The sequence below is a fragment of the Nesoenas mayeri genome (genome assembly GCF_963082525.1).
Source record: "Nesoenas mayeri genome assembly, chromosome: 3".
In the NCBI taxonomy this organism is placed as follows: domain Eukaryota; kingdom Metazoa; phylum Chordata; class Aves; order Columbiformes; family Columbidae; genus Nesoenas; species Nesoenas mayeri.
In genome coordinates this window covers 95,683,666-95,706,131 of record NC_137544.1, presented here as the reverse complement: position 1 = coordinate 95,706,131, position 22,466 = coordinate 95,683,666, and the positions used below count along the sequence as shown (strand labels likewise).

Below are 22,466 nucleotides of genomic sequence, written 5' to 3'. Positions count from 1 at the left end.
GCACTAATATAAAAGATATCTGGATATTTCTTGGCAGACATTGACTATTTAAAAGTCAAGCTGTCCTCATCTAGGACTTACTTATCCAGAACATCATTCCGAAATTTGGAATAAAATGAATGCTTTTAAATCACTCTTACCTTCATCTATTGAGGCTTCACTACTGTATCCATCATATTCTGCAGACAGGGGACTATATTTTTGTCTGGTTTCCCATACATAGTTTTTTTGCTGTCTGCCATCCACCACTGGCAGCCTGGAACTCTGGGTTCTAGACAAGGCCTCATGATATTTACCCAGTGCTTCATCTTCACTCTCAGATGATGAACCATGCTGGTCTTTACTCATATATGAGTTGTCTGTTTGAATAAAATAAAGCAAATCGACTACAGCTCAAAACAGAATACAAGAAAATAACCATAAAAGGTTATCATAGAAGATATTTATTTCAATTAAAATTTCTGTAATATTTTAAAAGTATTGTCTTGCTATAATTATAAGTATTCTGTGATTTTGTAAGTTGATGAGAACTATTCTTATTTTCTAGAAAAACTGAAAGATCATTAAGCCCCCAAAAATCCATTCTAAAACTTATTCACGAGAAAACGGATCCACTTAGGTCAGGCAGCACACACTGAAGTTCTTGAAAACTTTCGTTAAGTAAGAAAATGCTCAAAATAATTTATGTAAAGTAAATCCAAGACTGCTGCAACATTACATTTGGATACCTAACATATCAAAAAGGCAGCTCCTGATCCTCCATTCCCAGCTGATTTTTGCTGTGTGCATGCAATGTAACATAGAAATGGAACTGATTTACAAAGAGAAGCCTACAACAAAATCATCCTAGTGTGTATATGACAGTAGTGCTTAAACTCACAGTAGCAAATGGGAAAATGCTTGTGAAAGATGTTTGCATGCACAATTTTATTTAACTTAAACAGCCCCTTGTCAATAACTGCAATTAATGCAGATTATCATTGCAGACATCTGGCAACAGCAAAAATTGCACAGAAGAAACTGTCTAGTTAATTATTTTCTACCAGTTACTCTGTAATGCCCACTCCTGTGGCCAACTTTGTCCAACTACATCTCTTCCTTCCACAAGTCAAAGATTCAGCTGCATTTTTATTTGTTAATGGAAGGCTTCCCCCTCCCTCTTCCAAACTTCTAATGGATTCTGTCCAAATTTAACAAGCCACACAGAGGTTTTGTAGATCTCTGACTCTAACAGGCACTAGAAGAGTTAACATAAACTCAATAAACGTCAGCATTACCAATACTCTGTCAGCAAGGCGATGGTATACGATTTGCCAATAGATTTCTGCTACTGGTAGAGCTCTGAGACAGCCATAAAGCTGTTTTTCAGCACCTGATTCTGCAAGGGAATATTGTCTAACATGCTACCCAGCCACGCTGAACCGCTTCTCCCCTCCCTGCTTTTCTGCCCTTCTCTCAGTCCCTATCCTAGCTCTAGCTCTGCATTTCCACTCCCATGAGTATCTGTCTTCATGCCCAGTCAGTTTCACTCCTCTGTTCGGGTATTTTGACTAGAGAAAGGAATCAGCTTCCCCAAAATTCAGCCATTTAAAATTAAGGTAAGTCAACCTCTGTCAGCCATCTAGGCCTCTTTTACAGTCAAGTGTTTGCCTTTTCCTACTACAGAGGTCCTTCCTTCCCACTTTTAGGTAAGCCTCTAGAGTAGATGAGCAAAATCACATCCACTTGAGGTCTGTTTATCCCTAGTACTCACATAGAAAAGTCTATGCTGCAAGTTTAGGTCAGACATTTTTTGCAAAGTTATATGCATACAAGCAGAATCTTATCTTAAGTTCCTGTCTCCCAGCCCCATACTCCAGGTTCCCGCTCCAGTCTCCCAGTTTTGGTCTGTCACGGGGACCTCTTTATTCTCTTCATCTCTTCAATCCCATATTCTCTTTACTTGTACCTAACCAGCTACTCATGTAACCTTAATCTTTCACCCTTAGTCTCTTCACCTTCATATAACATTATCAGTTCTCTCCATAGCTGTCACGGATCCTACTTCAATTCCCTGTCTACCATTCGCATCGTGTCACATTTGTTCAGGAAGTTTCTGTCCTCACGGAAGACATGTTTATTCTCAATTCCTCTGTTCAAACTTCCAAGGTCCTTCAGTAACCAAAAGCATCAAAAAGCAGGATACGACCCACCCTGTTCTTCAACCCCTATAATGAAGCAAGTGAGTGCAAATGGGATGGTCAGTGAATTTAACAAGCAAATTATAATAAGCATTTACTATGCATTTTGCAAAGTTCCCAAAGATTTGCAAGTTGGTCAAACTCACATCTCTTTTCAAAGAAGAACATGGGCACCTCTGTCAGGGCAAGAGCGTTCGCCCACATTTGAAACACTCCAATAAAAAAAATGTGAAAAAGCATCTTAGTGAAGCAGACATGAAATCAACGTATTTTTTGCAGATAACCAGCATGTTTTTCCCATACTCTTTAGCTGGGAACAACTAAAGATTTAAACTATAGCTTAAAAATAAAAGATCTGACAGAAAGCATGCCAAATTTCATCCCAAATATTTCAATTTTGTCACATGGTTATAAGCAACTGAAAATGAGGCCATGAAATAGAAAATGTCAGGAAACCTTAACTGCAGATGGTGCTATCAGCTCTACATGCAATGTGTACATAATCTTAATTTAGTATTTATAGGAAAAGTGGTGCATTAAAAGACTGCTAACAAGCAACTAGATCTTTCAACTCTAGGCCATCAATTTTAATTCAAGTCTGATAGATATGTTCCTTCTCATTGTATGAATGGCTATGAAGCAAGTTCAATTTCACTGATCACTTATTGAGAACGTCACATCAAGCAAGACATAGCAGATTCACTGCAAGAAGCTGCCCAGAAAATGGAGCCTCCTTTACTAGTAGACAGAGTAAAATTTGGTATCTCATATAGCTCTCAATGCGTTGAAACCTTCCACTTAGTAAAAGTCTACCGATTACCACAATTATAATTAAAGCAGGACATACCAGGACTAACACACAGTGCCAGGCTTCAGTATTAGATGCATCATTTATCATTACAAGAAATGTAATAACAAATACGAAAGTACATTTATTAATCAATCTGCATAAAATACAAACAATGGAATAGTATAAAACATGGTAGCAACATATTTCAAAGCCATACTGAAAGTTATATCCCTACTAATACACTGAAGTTTGTAAGCATCCAGTTCTCAGTGATACCAGATACTTTTTCTCCAGTTCCTAGCATAAAAGAAAAAGAATGAGCATGTATACTAACATTACAAGTCATGAAACAAGACTTCTTCAGAGGACTTTAAAACCTTATTAAAGCTAAAACACAAGCTATCCGTGCAAACATTTTTTAAATGAACAATACAAATCTGTTTCAGGTTCTTAGGAAAAAATCCTCAGGGTTTTATGCCTCTCCTCAACACTTCTCCTTTGATTTTTATATGTTATCTGGAAACTTGTCTAAGAGAATTCATGTTCTTATTAAAAACTCTAATTTATTTAGCTAACACAAGTAATTTGAAAACTATTAATTTGCTGACCATGGGACCTAAAAATGCCATTTTTGATAGAGACTATCCTTTATAAATACTGTATTACATCAATAAAATATAAGATCATAGTTTATCACACAAACATGGAAACCACTTCCTAAATAAAATTTTAAAAAGAAAACAAAACAAGCAAACAGAAAACAACTGAAATTTTCAGATAAGGGAAAACTCGCATGCTTGAGGAGGAAAAAACCAAAACACAACTCACAACAACACAACAAACACAACTGATTTCTATGAAGAGATTATTCATTTCTCTACAGAAACAGTATCTCAAGAAAAGCTTGTGTTGCTTTCCAAAAACTCACTGCATGGCCCACAAAACAATTGCATCAAAATACAAGGTTTTACTTCTTACTCACAAACTATTATGGTAATCCCATTGTCATATTGTTTAAGATTGGATGTTGAAGATGGCACACACAGCAGCCATATCAACAATACATAGGTTTTCCTTGTAAGACTACAACTTTCCTTAAGACAAGCCTCATTCAGTTCTTTCTATATTTTAAATCACTTAATTGCCACTTGTCATTGAGCTTTGTGTCTTGAAATTACTATCTTACATATCCCAGAAATACATTTTGAAGATCTACTATAATGTAAATGTAACAGAAGTTATTTTTTTCCTTATCATCTTATGACATTTTATACAATGCTTTTAAAATACACAAAATAAAAACCACCTTCACAGAACAAGTGTTCATTTCCAGTATTAATTAATTCATAGTTTTCAACAGAAACCACATAAGGCACTGCAGAGTAGGTAAGAAAAACTGTATACAGAAAAGGAAAAGTTAGAACATAAGAAAGGCACTTATTACTCAGTTCATTTAAATAATACTTTAAAAAAGAATTAACTTCCAAGAAATACCAACATAATTAGAGAAAGAAGCACTGACAATACAGACCTACTTTCATCCACAGAAAACACTATTATTAAATGTGTAAATAAGTTGAAAAAAAGTAGGAAGTATCATAGGTTTCAGGAAAGGCTGAAGAACGCAGTTTGCTGACGGACTCCTCACCTTTTCCTGTTGTCTTCTTACTACATAGTGCTCTTGAATTCTTTTCTATTTTCTCTGAGTTGTTCTTTTTATCTGTTTTTGTAATTGTGGTTGACACTTTGTCTTCATCCTTTGACACAGATTTTCCTTTTCTGTCAAAAAAGGCTTCAGATTTCTTTTCTTTGGGTTCATTAATGCAATAGGGACCGTCATGGTGTGTCTTCTTCAAGCTGGAGTCTGACAATTTTTGCTTCTGTACTTCAAGTTTTGTTTCTAAATCTTGGGGAACCTTCACACTGTGAACTTCTTCAGAATCCTTAAAAGCAACTTCAGGTGACCGTGGTTTGGTTTTTCTATGCAAGCGATTCTTGGAATTATCTGATACTGCATGTAGGCAATTATCTTGTTCCTCAATAGATTTCTCTATTGTAAAATTATTACTTCTCAGGTTACTGTCCTTGAAGAACTTATCATTTACAAAACACTCGTTTCCTCCTACTGCTTCCCTTTTAAAAGGTCCTCCTACATTCTTCAAATCCTGAGGTACTTCTGTAATACTTAAATGACTATTACTATCTCTGCTTTTTAACTGGCACTGGTTTTTGTCCACGACATGGACAGATTCTCCATTATGACTTCTACCTTTATTAATACAATCTAAGGAATTATAATAATGAGTCTCTTCATGTTCCGCATTATCTCTCTTTGCTTTCATATTAATTTCCTGAGAATTAGTTAATGATGGTGTATGTTCCTCTCTCCCTTGCACAGGTTTATCATTCTGTATTTTGCAGCTTTCATCTTCGGCACGAAGGCCATTTATCATGCTTGTGACTTGTTCTGTTACTGTATCCGCAACGCTGTAGCCGACTTCTCCAACAACACTGGTCAGATCATCCACAGCACTGCTAAGTGTGTCGACCAGAGAAGACACAGAGGGAAGGTTCAGATTTTGGTGAAGGTTTCTGAAAAACGCCATTTGTCCAACCTATTCAGCAACTGCTTTTGATACAAAAAGGTCCTCCGTTTCACAAGCAGATCAACTCCATTTCTCCAAGTTAAATTTCAGAGCTATTTGCTTTTGCTATCTCAAACTCAATACATTTACCAGGGGAAGTTGCAGCTTTGCTCTTTCCATTCAATATGCATTGAAAATAATAAGAAAGCAGCTAAGTAAATATCTTGAAATGAAGCCACAATCAACTAGTAAAATCATAAGTCTTTCATCAACCGCAGCATCAACAAGCCATTATAAAATTCATTATTTTCAAAAATAAGACAACTGTGTGTGGTGGAAATATGTTTTTTTTTTTTATTCTAGCCTGCAAAGAAGAAGTTGTGAGACATTTAAATTACATCCTTTCATCAATGTCACACTAAAACAAGCTTTTAACATAACAGCTGCACAAAACATGCATCATGGAGACTTCTTCATCCCCAAATACTTGTTGTCTCTTAGATAATGTAAGACATTTTGGAACACAAAGACTTATTTTGTAGCAAAAAGAAACATAAGATGACAGACTTAATATCTGAGGGGAGAACTTTTTCTGCCTCCAAGAAAACTGAAAATAAAAAATTAGGCTGCACCTTTTAAATAGGCAGAAGGGAACAAAACCTCTCAGATTTTCCATTCTGTTCTCTGGTGGCCCTGTCTCTCTCAAGTCAGCTAACAAAGCCCATTCAACTTCCAAAGACCAAAAAGTAGAAAGGGATTAGTTTACCAACACTCAAAATCTTTTTCAAGTTCTAATTTTTTTATTGCACATTATCTTTAAAGACCTTGTTCTACAAAAAAATCATTAGTCGGAGATAAGATGTCTTTGGTTTCTAATGTCTTACTTCTTTAAAATTACTTTCCAGTTGAGTAAAGGCAAGATCTTCTCCAAAAGATTGCTGAAGGATTGTAAACGGCTGAGTCAAAATCCAATAATCCTATTCACAAATTTACCTGAGAAGATTTAATTATACACAATTACAGAACATACAAAATATGTTCAAGAATATTCTCATAGTACAAAAGAAATACCTTCCCATAAATAAATATCAACTCTTTGGCTATATAGCTGTTGAATCTCTGTGGCTTGTGAATACAAAGGTTTCTTCGTTTCCACATACTACAGAGTCACAGGAAAAGTCAACATCGTGTGTTTTCATCACCTGAGTAAAGGGATTATTGATGTATTTCTACACATCCTTGTAAAAATGTGCATTTTTATAATTAAGTTTAGTACACTGTATTTCAGATACTTACAAAGTTGATCTTGTGAATTCTTTCTTGTAGTGTATCCTGAATCAAGATCTGGGAAACCACTAACATTTTCAAAACACATCTTCTTATTAATATATAGGAAAAGCAGTAACATGAGAATAATGAACACCCCGACAGCAGACAGGAATCCAATTGCTTCAGGAGATACTAGAAGAAACAGAAAGAAACACATTTCATTAAGTCTTGTAAAAGTTACAACATCAGAATTGATCATTAATAAATACTGCTAAAGCTCCAAATATATATGCAAGATATAACTGAAAAAACACAATATAAATTTGAGTTAATGTTTGATACTGTTGAATTTAATCAATTTCTTCTTTTCTCATCATCTTTTCAAAGAACAGAAAAGTATCCCACCCTAATCTAAGGGAGGACTGACGTTGTGAGCAAGACATTCTGTCAGAGTACTGGACCCCATAACAAGATGGGGTCTCTGCAGAAAATGGGGAGATTATCAGCAGTTGCCAAGAGTGATGATTTTTGAAGAAACATCTGAGAGGCAGAGTACTGGACAGGAGCTGAGAGCATCCCCCTTTCTGGAAGGCGCTGGAGTTCTGGCTACCTGGATTCAGTGTCAGCCCTGAGGTAGCACTGCTGGGGAGGGCCTGAGCCCTCGCTGGTGAGGCCATTGCCTCCTCAGCCTTGTGATGCTCAGCTCCTGCCTCCTCCTCCCTTGGGGACCAGCCGGCCCTCACCACTCCCTGACAAGTAGGATACTGTGTGAACAAAAAACAGACTGAAAAAAAGCATGTAACAGCGTGTTCCCTGCCCTGGTACGCGTGCCACTTGTGTATAAATTGAGAAAGAGCTAAGTAGAATAAAGGCATACTTAATAAAAAACAGGTAGAGAAAAAAGGCTTAAGTAGACTGACAAGTCTTAGCATATACAATAAAGAAAAACGTAATTGCTATTAAGCAGATGACTGAAAGGGAGTATCGGGCATCTTGTGCAAGGCTAGAATCTTGCCAGTCCATCAGTACCTAAGCAACAACACCAGTAATACCATTTAAGGCCAAGAGTAGCTAGGACATGGGTTTAGAAATAAGAAATCTCGGAATGGACATAGCAAACTGGAACAATTGGGAAAGAGTAATTAATTGGGAGCCAGGATATCAGAGGGAAGCTGATGGACTCTCCACAGGCTCTACATCTGAAAGACCTGATGTGAGAAGTTATAAAGTTACAGAATTGCAAATTTGGTAATAACTAGTGTGAAAGGTTAAAGTTCTGAGTTACGGAACTATAATTCAGTAATATTTGGGTGTACTTTATAAGAACAAAGTGACAGAACTCAATAACTGCATGCAATTAACAATGGTGTGAAGTGTTACAGAACCAAAGTGATTCATAGACATATGTTTATTATTTAATTAATCTATGAATTGGTTTATTAGTAGTGTGCTTAACAATTAATAAACATTATAGTCTCTTATTTCAGCTATGTCTCAAACTGGCATTCTAAAGGGAGAGAGTGAGACCTTGAGGTAACAGATACCTGAACACTGGGAGTGTTTTTTGCGGCCTCAGCACACAGAGGTGCATCCTTCAAGATTGACCATGGCTGCATTCAGCTGGATGAAAGATCAGATTTCACCCATCCTTCTCTTGCTGTTGTTGTTGCTAGACTAAGTGTTCCTTTACTCACTACCATAAATCCCAGTCTTGGGGGCTCAATTTTTTCTATTTATGTTAGATTTGTAAAGATTTATCAGGTTTATTAATTCAATTTGCAACGGTCTTGGCACTTCACTTTAGGAGTATATTGCTGTGTGGCAACATCTTTCACTACGTAAAAAAGGAGCAGGAAAAATTGGCAAGAATGGCAAAGATACTCTGCGTTCTCAGAAATGCAATGCAAAAGGCCAAGAGGCAACAATCTGAAGTAGCAACGAGGAAAATTCCATAATAATAAGAGTTAATCACTGGAACAGATTGCCTAGATCAGTTACAGAACCCAGCTTTAATGTTAGCCTTGCTTTGAGCAGGGGGCTAAACTGTGAATTACTTTCCCAGACGTGTTCCAAATTAAATTAGTCTCTGAGTCTACATATGCCATTGTAAATCTGAGCCCATGCATCTATGTAAAAGTGCTGAATGAGAAAAAACACACAATTCCAGAATGTCCTCAGTTTGCTCTGTGGAATGACAGGGAACATTTGTGTTTGTGATGCCATTCTTAAATAATTATATAGGTGTGTTTTAAAAACTGGAAAAGAAAGATCAAAAGAAATGCACCTTTCACCATGTAAAAGGAATTGGCCAGATTTGCATTTGTATTTTGAGCCAGACATCCAGACCTATCTGAAACTGTGAGAATTCTTTTTGCTTCACTTCTTACCTCTGACCAGAAGATATCACGTAACATTGTGCCTAGAACCCTGAAAATTTTCACACAAAAAGAAACTTGCCAACAATTCCAAACAACCTAACCTGACAAAATTACTAAAGAAATACCAGAATCGCAAACAAAGAAGTTCCAAACAGATGAAACAGAAACACTGATTAGACTAGAACCACTATTTAGACAATATCAAACTTGAGTAAATTTTTTTCTTGTTTTATTAGATCACAACAGAAAAGTTAGGAAAAACATGAGCAACTCTCAACAGACTTAAGTAAGGAACATTGTCTTCTGAAGCATTGAAGGAAAAGCTAGAAATAACTGGAAACCTTCAAAATCTCACCTTCACCCACCGAAGTCCAAGAAAGATCAAGGAATATAAGAGCACAGTATAAATGCTTAATAGGGCCAGAATAAAACAAACTATGCAACAGGGAGGAGCAGGCATGTGGTATTTTCAGTTTCAGACAGTACAAAAGAAATACAAAGACCCAGAACATCAGAGAGTTCCCCATCAGTCTTGCAGGATGAGACGTCCTGCTGCATTAAGCAGAGGAGCAAGGTGCAAGAAGTGGAATCATATTCTGGATCAGAGACAAAATGAAGTTAGAACTTATTTTGAAAATATTTTCATTAACATGAAAAAATAGAAAAAAAACATCCCTTTGTTCACAATAGACCTCGGTTGCGCATACTACTAAGATTAGCTGATCTTGCCTACAGAAGTCTATGTGGAGTTGCTTATAATTTAATTAAAATCACTGAAGTTTATGGCAACTCTGCCTCACACTGAAGGGGTTTTATTTGTTTTTAAGTTTAAAAAAAAAAAAAAAAAAAAAGTTAAGCTGTGACCAAGAATGAGCTGAAGAAATTACTGCTATAGTGGTGACCAATTATTTTTTAAAAGCCCTGGTGTTCCCCGATTTACAGCAAGGAAAATTTGGCACATGTCAGGTGTCCATTTACCATTTTCATGGCATCTTCCTAACTACATGAAAGCTCTGAGGTTTGACAAAGGCCTCAGCTTCTGTATGTTAATTTTTTTACCTCAAAGCATAAGAGAAGAAATCTCCCAAGGTTTTGCTGGCAATAGGCTTGTTCCCTTCCCTCCCAAAACTGCATATGGATAACTCAGAATGTCTGGGGCTCTTGGAACAACATCCAGTTTTCTTTGAATTATTGATTCTGACTCAAATGAGATGAGAGACTGTGCCAAGAGCAGAAAATCTTTATTCTTCAATAACTTCCAGTTCTGATGCCTATCGAACACAGAGGCACTGGCAGAAAATTGCAATTCACCAGGACATGGGGACCAACAGAAGTAAGAGTGAAGTGGAAGGTGGCAATTAGGCACAAGTCAATGATGCCCAGTGAGGAAATGGGAAGTATGAGTTACAAAGAAGGTAACATTGGGATGGAGCACACAGACCAAGTTGGGAGGTGAAGGCTAAAAAAGAACACAGATTAAGATAAAGGGAGAGCAGAAACTTTGAGAGACTCTCTGAGGACAATTGCTTTATTATGAGAGCAAGCTGTTCTTAGTAACTTTGCCTGAATTCACTGTCAATACTGCTTTTGAGCAGATTAAACTGAATTCCAGTCATTCTCTGATTCACAATAAAGGACAGTGAATGTTTTCTTCAACAGCATCAAGTAACTGTACAACACCTTCAGACAAAAGTGCACTTTTAAGTATTTCACAGTTAGTCTTTTAAAACAGTAGGTGCTTTTTTGCTTTTGTGGTCTGTTTTTGTTTGGGTTTGGAAGTAAAAAACCAAAACCACAAACCAACAAACATTGTGCAGCAATCAAACCTGCTTTGATCCATCAAAATATGTACTTAAGGAAGTTAACCACAACCTAAAATAACTTGAAAACACAATACTTTTGTTTTTTTCTCAAGAACTTCCTGGATATTAATTAGTTAAAAAAAAAAAAGAGGCATAGTTCTCTATGGAAACACAGTATCTGATGACATCTTTCTGGAGAGAAGAAAAAACATTGGCTGAGAGCTTACAAAAAGAATGAAACTCTAGCTGCAGCAAGACTAATTAATTATTTATGTAATTCAGTGTGAACACAGGACTTGAAAATTGTATTTCTGTATCAATTTACATCCATGTAAAGAATCTTACAACGCTTGTTCACAGATAAAGCACATTATCAAGTTAAAATCCTTTAATGTACTACCATTATAAAGCCAGAAAAAGAAACTCAAATAAAATTGTACTTCCATTTTCCACACGTAAATGGGTACAAATTCCCATATATGAATAAAGGTTTTATACATCACATTAATCCTTCAATTAGTTTCTCACACAAACTGTCAAGCAGTTTTATTTCTTTTTCTGTCTGTGATATATACGTACTTTGCATATAAAATATCTGTGCAACATTCAGCGCCCAAATTATTTCGATTCAAAGCACGTTGTCATAAATTCTGATTGGTTTGGGCATTACTTGTACCATAAAAAGCATTTTTAAAACTCTCGGAGGTTCCCAGTGGTTTCTTCTACAATCACAAACCAGTAGAAAGGCAATGCTATCTCACAGTCATATTTCAAATTCAAACGTCCAACTTTTACAAACTTCATATTTATCCTAAGTTCTTAAGAAAAACAAAAATGAATGTTTGAAATTCATCATAATAAACACAGTTTTAGAAATACTAAAAGAACAAATGTCTTACTACAAAGTTATTAACACTAATTGAATTGCTGGCAATGGAAATGGCATAGAACTGTATTCTCATTACAAAAGTATTACATTAACATAACTTAAATTCACTTTTACTAGTATCATCACTAGAATTAGAATTATTAGACCACAGAAACTTACCATCTCTTCATCTTAAATATCAAATTAGCATCTCTTTCTCAAATAATAACTTCCCTGTTATTAAACAATATTTCCTTTCCAAAAGATGTTTCAAACCTCTCAGAAAACAATGGCATCTTTAAATAAATATCACCAAAACATAATCTTCAGACATATTAAAATGTAATGTTTTTAATATTAAATTAAAAAGCGTTTGATGTTCTTAATATGTATGTACTCCTCCAATTATATTTAATAGCCAGTTAATTCTGTTTGGAGCTCTCACACTCTGCATCATCCTGCTCACTTGGCTAGTAATGTACAAAGCCACATAGTTAGTGATGTTTTAATTATTAATTTACAAATGCAATACTATCTCTTCTGTGCACAATGTAACAAGGGGTGTGACCCAAAGAACCTCAATTACCTTTAAGATCCTAGCACAAAAACATCTGAAATGATAAATGTAAGCTTGTTTTTAGTTTATACCTTGTTCTATTTGCCTTTTTTTTCTACAACTTGATCCAAATTATTTTAGCCTTTAAATTATTTTAAATAAATAAGTATGTTGGTTTTAATTTAGTCCCAAAGAACTATTTATTGTTATTAGCTTCTACACCATTGCATCTTGTTACATTACATGAAAATAACCTGTGCTGTCCAGATGAGAAGTATTTCCATTCAAATGCTATTCAGTGCTGCTCATCACTTCACACCAACTTTCTGCTTTGCAGAGGAAATTAACAGATTTTCAGAAAGCTGAACAGGTTACTGAACCACAAAACAAGATTCATACCTTGACCGCCTTTTCTCGATGCTTGAATTATTTATCTACAAACAGCACATATTTATTTCTCAAAGACAACTCATGTCATAATGGTAAAAAATAAACAAATGAAATCCTCTATAGCTCAGAGTCAGCTTGGAAGTAAAATACTTCAGTCTGACTGATTTCTCAACAGGAATAAGAACGGTGCTTTCATATGTGTCAGTTCACATGTAAACATTTTTTTTGTTCATGGCTATTTACATTGGATGGTCTCTTCTCTAAAAGTAAGAACTGAATTTGAAGGGTACCTATGAGTTTGTGCTCTTTCCAAATAGCTTTGCTTTGACACGGTAAACTCAATACACAAAATTTCACAGTAATTTAGCAGAATTATTACCTTTCTGTTTGCTGGAGTAGTTGAAGAAGCAATGACAAGTGAACCACATTTACCTAGACGAACCGCTATACCTACAGGGGGGTCTCTTTTATCCACTGGTGTGTTCGAAGACTTAAAAAATTAAGTTCTTGACTACACGCACTGGTTTACAAACAAGATAAACTCGATGTGGCAGCTGACATTACTACTGGAACATTTGACCATATGAAAAACCGAGGCAACTTTATCACAAAAATTGACTAGCTGATGTTTCTGCTAAAAATCAATGACAGACAACGAACCCGGAATTCCCTCTAAATATTTTATTAAATGTGTTAAATGTTTATTTCTTATGCTTATTGTTTTATTTTGTATTCATTTTTCTTATTTCTCATCGGAACTATGTCATTCCTTTCTGAAAATTGACCTATTTCTCTTATGTTTTGCCAAAACAAGCATCAGGAAAGGTATTTTAGCTCAACTTAAATGTGCAATTAAATCTCACCTATTAATGTTTTTAATTTTTCAGCTACATTTAGGTAACATTAAACCAAACTTTTCTGTATAAAAATGCTCTTCCCTTCAATTCAAACTTGCATGTTGCCTTTCTTCTGCAGCACAGACTCCTTAACTTAGCCCACTAGTGACAGCTACATTTGTCAGCCTTTACTTTAAATATACATTATATTGCTAGTCTTGTGATGTTCTTCCCTATGTGTTTCCTTCTCCTGCATCTTGCACCTTGCTATACAGCAAGTTTACACCCTCTCTGGTATAAATTAGAAGCATGTGCAACATGAGCTACCTGTATTTCAACACTTCAAATATCGATATCCAGGATATTGCCAAGTGACATGCAGTTTTAAAAGAACATAAACATCAAGTGACAATCGAATTTCAATGAGGAACTGAAATGAGAATTTCCTAAATAAGAACATTATTAACAACTTTTAGTAATGAGAACCTTCCAGAAGTTTTAACAGAATGAAATCACGATGAAAGTGCTTATTTAATTTTCTATTTCTATTTCTAAAACAGAAAACTTGCATTATTTGAAGTGATAAATGATGAGATTAAAAGGTGAATTTATAAAACCATCCATACACTTAACATTAACTAAAAATAAAAGTGCCTGTTTACATGAAAAATTTTACTGGAATTACTGTATCACAACAGCTATGCTGGTCTAACTCCACTATTGCTTTTATTGCAGTGGAAAGTTATCAGGAATAATAGCAACTTTTTTCATCATTTCATTTATGTCACTTCACACGGGCTGAAGGATAATCTGCACTGTTGCAGAGATAAACCAGGGCTATTTCCCCTCTCATTTTCTTAACATCTAATAAAAGGACTAATAAGAAAAAATATGTTTCAACATCTAAGTTGCAGGACTTCCTTCAAACAGGAAGAAAGTCTAGAATGTATTTTAATTCTTAAAATTCAATTTATTTAATTTTATTATGAGCAATTAAATTACTGGACTAAATATTTGCATCAAATAGAGTTCAACCTACTTTATAAATTATAGTTATAGTGTTAAAAAGATCTTGGTTCAGCAATTTAACTAATTATGTACAAAACTGCACAAAAATACTTCTATCCACTCCAGCACTGCCTCTGCAGTTTCTCATTTACAGGATTCCTTTTCCTCTCTTTTAAAATACCATGCTGAAATTGAGGTTTGGAGATAAGTTTAATCATAGGAAAATTAGGACCCCGTGCTCCAAAAAAATCACCGATCTAAGAAAGAATTTAGGAATTACAGAAGCCATACTCCGAGATGGAGATTTAAACTTTTGACAGAAATCTTTTAATTCCTAAATCCTTCCAGGCTGGGGAAGTTGTCAGCCTGCCACCCCTGCTGATTTACCAGTCCCTCAACATCTTTTCTCTCTAATACAGAATTTATCTCCTATCAAGTGGTATCTCATGACAGAAATCTCTGAAAAGAAACAGCAAAGGAAACATTGCATTACTACTTGAAACAGACATAGATCATGGAATCATCTTGATTACCTCCAAATCCCCAAAATCTGTTGCAATTACATAGCACGTTACACGACTGGATTCTCCACATAGCAAGAAAGAGAACAGCAGTGATTTCAGATTTTAAATGGCACTCTCAAATAATACTCCCAGTGCAACAGTATTAAAGACCTGCAGGGGTCTAGAGAGGCTTGTGGTTTGAGAGTTTGCAGCTACTACATAGTAGCTCTCCACTACAGAGGAAAAAAGAAAACAAACCTATATAATAAAAATCTTTTACAAACACTTTTTTCCTAGCAGCAACTACAATTAACAACAAAGTGTAAGACAATCCAGGATCCAGATTTCTGAAGAGCTACGTATTAGAATACATAGCAAAGAACCACGCAGTAAAAATGATTGTATAATCATTTTAAGTGAAGAAATGCCAGGGTTTGCATATAGCAAAGTTCTCACACACAAAACTCGCTCCGGAAGAAAAGGCATTGTCACAGTCAGACTTAAGTGACCCCAGTAGTTGCTGCTTTCCAGAAGACTCCAAACATAGGAGAACACAGAAAAACAATTTTGATTCCTGTATGGACATCAACAAACTCAAAGAAAAATATTTACTTCAGGTCAAATTTTCTCTAATCCAAAATGTATAAACACAAATTAGCTTTCCAACAGAGTGGAAAATTTAGTATATATTCCAGTGTTGTTAATTCTAACATTACTACTTTCATTTTTTTAATACGTAGCCATATGTCTATAATATCTTCCAGATCTATTACGTTTAGTGTTAATAGGATAAAGGACATAAAATTACTTCTAGCCTGTAAAAATTATCTATTTTTCTATTTAAAATTACCTAGTACACAATTCTAAACAGATTCATTACTATGTTAGGCATATTATAAAGTAGGTTTAATTGTGTGTGGTTTTTAATGAAGAGCTTTTATTCCTGTATCTGTAAAACAAAATGCAGTTTACTTTGTATAAGGTTTTACATTCATGTGAGGTTACCTAAAGAAATTTGCTAGCATCTGTGGAATCACCTTCCTTCTTATGAAGAATAACAAGTTCTACCAACTGGATGAGAGCAAAGAGAAGGAGGAAAAATTTTGTTTCTTTTTCAGAGGCACTTAGTTAGTGTAGATCACCATAAAAACTGTAATATAAATTGAGTCATAGAATCACAGAATAGTTATGCACTTGACTTTCACTACCATAATGTTTCTACTTGCAAAATGAAACTCATGAATAAATTTTATGTTGTTCCACTTTAATTAAATGCAGTTGGCAACTTAACATCCAGATACATGCAAAATGGGTAAAGATAGCTGACCAGAACATTTAAGAGGACATAGTTCTCCTTCAAATATTCTTCTGATAAAAAAAAAAAATCCATACCTTCTTATCTTTTCAAAATTATTATTAAAAGTGACACTTTTCATTGTCAAGCAAAGACACAGACTTTTTGCAACTTCTTTCTTTTGCATATTAAAGAGTACTTCTGTTCCATTATTAGTCACAAAGGCAGTTTGCTGAATAATTTCCTTTGTTTGCGAGACTGCCACAACAATAGAAAGAAAAGAACATCTTGCAAAAGAAAAAAGGGCTTAAAAATAATTTTTTAAAATCTGCACAACTGAGACCTCACTCAGATGCTCAATCTACATTTCCATGAATTAAATATAAAATACGTTGCTGACTTAGAAGTATCACTTTGCATTACTTCAAAAATGCACAAATGAATAATGGAAGGTGAAAGAGACCTAAAAATAATATGGCCACGAATTTTCTGCTGTAATGCCACTTCCATGCTCTACAGTGGATATTATATATATATCAGAACATATTAAAAAGGGCTTCTTTCTAGTTACAGCTCAATATCTTATCACTCATCACAAGTCTGTCTTATCTGTACAAACAGAACCTGAAAACAGTCTTAATTAAAATCTTAGTACATCTAACAACATCCAATCCCAAGTCAGACTAGTAGCCTGGCTACAGTGCACTACATAGTCAAAAAATCCCCATTTTTCCTAAGTCTCATCTTAAATTCCCCAAATTCTTCTATGTCCCTAGCAAATAACCAAAGGAACAAGTTAACTCTCAAGACTCTCTCAAAAACATCTGTGTTAGGAAAACAGCCAGCAAAAAGGCAAACCATTAAAGGAGTAATTTCGAAAAACCCCTCTGTCACCTTCTTCTGCTGTCAAGAGCCCTGACATAGCCAGTACAAACTGAACTAAGCAGGACTCTTCTTTTCTTAACCAAGTCTTCCATATGTATTGTCATACAAGAAAAATTTGAATATGTGTATGTACATAAAAGAAACTTGAAATAAATAATAGAAACAAATAAGAAGTCCATTTATATCTTTTTGCCTTTTTCCAATTTCCAGAATTCAACAAGGTGTATTTACAAAACCACACGAACAGTTCAACCACTTGACTATGTTAAACACAGAGGTCACAAATTTCAGTGCTGTATTACCAAACTTCTCTAGTAACTGATCATACTTCTTTGAAGTTCTTTTCTATAGCTGGAAAGTGACTTGTTCCGTATTTTGCAGCTATTAGGTGTTATATAACTACCAAAAAATATGCACATTTTCAGGATGCGCACACCCAGTATTTACACATTTAGAAGATTTAAAAATACATATGAATTCATTTTTAAGGTTTTCCAGAAAAGCCTATCAGTCTTCTTACTCCTGATCAGCTCTTTGCAGATCCTTCTCAAAAATGTATGAACCTGCTAAAAGGGAAATGAATGAGCAAAACACTATAAAAGACCTGCCATCCTTCTTCTGCAGACTAGAAGTGGATCCACCACAGCCCATCTTGGGCAGCTATGAAGCTGTAACAACATGATGGGACGCAGCAGGAGGGTCTGTGCTAGAAAAGTGCAACATCTTTTGTTAGCAAATCTGAGTTCTATATTGATACTGTATTGGTATCATATTTACTCTAGAATTCAGATAATCTCATGTATTCAACATGCATTATAACTGGTATTTGCAAATCTTTGAGTCTTAGAAAGCTAAAAATAAATCTACAAACCAATTTAGTTTTATTTATTTCAGTGGAAGCATTGTTAACACAAAAGACGTTTTAATGATGCTTTTAAATGAAAATACAACTGTTTTAAATGAAAACACAACTGTTTGCAGTTCCAGTACTGCAGCTTAGAGTACCTAAAAAATTGAGATAATGAATGTAAAAAACCCACAAAATCTCCATGGTTTTGGCTAATTTGAGAAAAGCAAAACTAAAAAAAAAGAAAAGTGAGGTTTCAAATTATTTTCATTTCAATAGCTGACTATTCTTAAATCAGACATTTCATTTTTAAGCTTTGGCTTTGGGTTTTTTTTTTACAGTTATGCCTTCATATATAAATAAGAAGTTTTCATTAAATAATTTGAGCTAAATGGTGTGGTCACACACAGGCTTGCAGACCTTTCTGGTCCCTTTACACATCTCATCCTCTGATACTCAAAGATTCCTATTTTTCTAGCATAAATGAATAGGCAGGCACAAAAAGAAAAACAAACCACACTTAGGAATGTGTTTGCTAACCAGAAAGAAAAATTAATCAACAACAGGTGTTCTTCAAGTTGTGTAATTCCCCCTATAAATGCTAATTACACCCCATCATTTGAAACCAGAGAGTTTTCCTTTGCATTATTCATAGAAGAAACATGCTTGCTTGCTGTTCCCTTTTCCCTATTCAGCACAGGACAAATAAGACAGAACATTACTGTTTATCATATTAGTTGGTTCTCAACAACAACATACTTGGAAGGACTATGGAAATATAGACAAGCAGGGCACAAATATACAATGGACATCCCTAAGAATTCTAGTTACTTAGGCTGGCAATTCACTACTGATCTTTCTGCCAGAGATTCCACAGGGGCACGTTAACTACAGTCACCTCACAGTTGCAGTTACCTGCCATCACCTGGCAGAATGCATCAGAGGCTTTCAGGCAAAGAGCAAATGCAGAACCATTTTGTCAAATGCTGCACCAACTCTGAAAGCCTCACATACAGTGTTTGATGAAAATGAGTCGATGAATGGTAGGACGACCAGGGTGTACTCTCCTGGTGCCACAGTCACACAGACACCACTGAAAAAGGAGAGGGGAACAGTGCAAACATTGCTAGCACCAGGCAAAACTACAGGGAATTATCCATGTATCCATGTGAATACTTAATTTGCCCATCAAACTTCCACAGCAAGCTGACGGATCAAAAAAGGCTTGGCTTTTGTGGCATAGTCAAGAGATGGTGAAGGGACAACTTCTATACTGCAAAACATTTCAACTCAGTCCTGTACTAGCTTGCAATGAGTACCCAGCAGCAGTAAGAACAGAGTGAGATGGTCCAAACTGACCAGCTCCAGACTGCAGGCAGCTGGGAATTCTCAGCTTAGGAAGGCATGGACCCATTCTGAGGAGGTCCTTATGGACCCTGAGCATGCACCCTGGTCCTGGCAAACAAGCAGGTCTGCACAACTGGCAAACAAAGGAATCCTGAAGAAACAGACAACAAAACAGACAACAACACCCTGAACGCATATCAGATGGTGTAAAGTCTTAGATAAAGTAACCAAAACACCACACGACTGGATGATTTGCAGTACGATGGCAAGCACTTTCTGCTTTATATGTACATCTCAACTTGGGAGAGAGAACAGCCAAGAATACACCTGCTCCACACACTCCAAGGAGAAATCCATCAGGAACACGGCTGGGCATGGAGCACACAAGGTCAGAATAAATGTGGAAACTCAGCTGAATTAAAAAGGAACCCAACATATTGCAGGTATAAATGGCACTAACAGGATACTTCTCTTTTAATCACACTTACGCTTAGGCTAATTTATGACCAGCAATGCTAAAACACAGGTTCCACGCAACTGTTATTACAAAAAAAAAAAGTTTATAGTACCATTATCAACGACAGAGCTTAGAATCTAATGTTCAAATATAAGATAGAACCTTAAACAGATGCACATCTTTTCAATATAGGTTCCCAGCAATGAAATTAAAAATCATACAGCGGTGCCTCCAAGAACACAGAAAAACTGGGTTTTTTTTAAATGACTGCAGTACCCTGAAATAAATAGGGATTAACAAGATTAATAGATTTGGAAACTTTATCAGTAGGCTTCCTGAATTTGGAATGAGTTTCAGAATTCAGAAAGAAAAACAGAGCTTATTACAGAAGAAATACAGAGCACTATGTGTACCAGCTTATCCATCAATGGAAAAGCAGAGACAGCAACAAAGAAATTTAAAAGAAAAGAAAACAAAACCAAACAAGCAAAAAAACCCAAACAAACAAAAACAACCCACCAAAACATTAGAAAGTACCTCCCTCCCAAAAGAGAAAGAAATAATCAAAAAGCAACAATGAAATTAATCAGAGTTAAAAAAAAAAAAAGGCAGCAGAATATTGGTTTTACTTAAAATACTTCAAAACACAACAGCCAATTATTCTTTTAATAGATATTTGGAAAAGATGACTCGTGACCATAAAGCTGTTTTTCACCTTAACCATTAGACTTAATTCTGGGGCTAGGAAATATTAAGTAAATATTTATTTAAAAACAGATTTTACTAAAACCTTTAAGGGAATGCAATGGAAACTAAGGTCTATTCAGAATAATAAATAAATAAAAATTCTTCCTACCAAGCATAATGTGGTTTGATAATAGCACTGAGCCAGTTAAACGCTTAGTTGTTGTCAGAAGAGTCTGGCAGCTCTCCTCCTCTCCCACCACACTTTCTTACTCCTTACTTTGTGAAAGCACTGAGACTCTTCTGACCCAATGGCGACTCAATTAAAGGAACTAATCCTTGAAGAAACTTATTTTTTTTTTCTTTTTGGTTAAGATTACCTTTCAGATCAGCACACAGAGATTCAACAGCAATGCCACATAAAGGAGGAGCATGGGGGTGTCAAAGGCCACAGAAATCAGAACTATACCTAGTTGTTGTATCAGCTGAGCTGTACTGTCAAACTCCAACTTCAGTCATTGTAGCGCAGCTTTAAACTTATCAAAGTCCTCTCTTGAGTACAGCTCTGTTTCATGCTCTATCAATTACTGGTTTCATTAGATACAGTTGTTTTCAAAGAAGTTTGAGTCATTAAGGTCTCAACAGAAAACACAGGCAGAGATTCCCAGTCCATTACACCTGTTGTTCATAATATCCTCCCAACTTGCCATTACTACTAAAAAATCAAATTATCCTACAAACATCTGGACAAGGCAAAGATCAAAGTTTTTGTGGTTTCCTGTCAGAGTTGAACAACATCAACAACTTCCTTGTAACTCCGCGAATGTTGGAAAAGCACATTTTTCCTTCTTGTGAAAAATTAAAATTTATTTGGGAATCTCACATTTTATTTCATCATTGTTTCCTTTTTTTAATTGGCACTGACAGCATCAAATAATTTGCAACACAAAGGTGTAACACCAAGATCCAGAAAACATAAGACTGTAAACCCCAGGTAGCAGATTTCTTACCAGTAGTATTCATAACTTAAGAAGTTCACTTTCACAAATCATTGCTTACCTTTCCTAATGCAGATTAGCTCATGTACACCACAAGTTCGTTCTCCACCTATGTGGAAATAAATAATAAGAAAATATTAATAAATATATTTGGCTTCTAAATAAGGCTTATAAACAGTGTAAAAGAGAAAGATGTAAAACTATGACATTTAATAAAAATGCAAAAGATTGATTTAACGAGTTCGGCATTTATGCCTTATATCCTTTGGGGGAATTAATAAGTGTACTTTTGGTTTGAAACTGCTAACGATGGTGCATTTTGAAGGGTTTTACATAGAATTTTTACAGATAAAATTACAAATGCAAGCAAATCAACTGAAAGCACACTAATATTTCCCAAGTATAAAGCATAATTTCCTGTTCTGAGAAAAGAATTCTCATTATGTCAAAAATATTTGTAACAAAATAGAATGCCAAAACAATGTTATTATTATCTTTCATGGTAAAAAAAAAAAAAAAAAGAAAAAGAAAAGGAAAACCTGTTACTAAAGGTTGGGTTTCCCTGGAATTTCTCCTTATAATTTTTCATTTTAATTTAAAAAACCAACACAAAAACCAACACAAAAACCAACACAAAAACCAACACAAAAACCAATACAAAAACCAATACAAAAACCAACACACAGCTGTACAGAATTCGAGACATTTATATGGGAACAAAATTGTTGCTAGAGACACTGAGCTTTATTTCACTTTTTAATAAAATATATTTTAATGTTAGAATTACAG

The 22,466-nt window shown here is 35.2% G+C and overlaps 1 protein-coding gene across 3 annotated transcripts in view; it reads right to left on the bottom strand.

Moving 5' to 3' along the window:
- The window catches only part of SYT14 (synaptotagmin 14), a gene marked incomplete at both ends in the record, with an annotated part of 72,173 nt that extends 50,392 nt beyond the window's left edge, over window positions 1–21,781 (bottom strand). For 2 of the 3 annotated variants that reach the window (XM_080342554.1, XM_080342555.1), the window contains 3 exons: window positions 141–359; window positions 6,852–7,016; window positions 21,739–21,781. In XM_080342554.1, coding sequence (XP_080198680.1) covers window positions 141–359; window positions 6,852–6,963 — 331 coding nt within the window. Of the gene's footprint in view, window positions 1–140; window positions 360–4,618; window positions 5,577–6,851; window positions 7,017–21,738 lie in introns of those variants that run through there. The other variant, XM_080342553.1, reaches the window with a different exon arrangement.
- Between the last annotated feature and the right edge of the window lie 685 nt (window positions 21,782–22,466).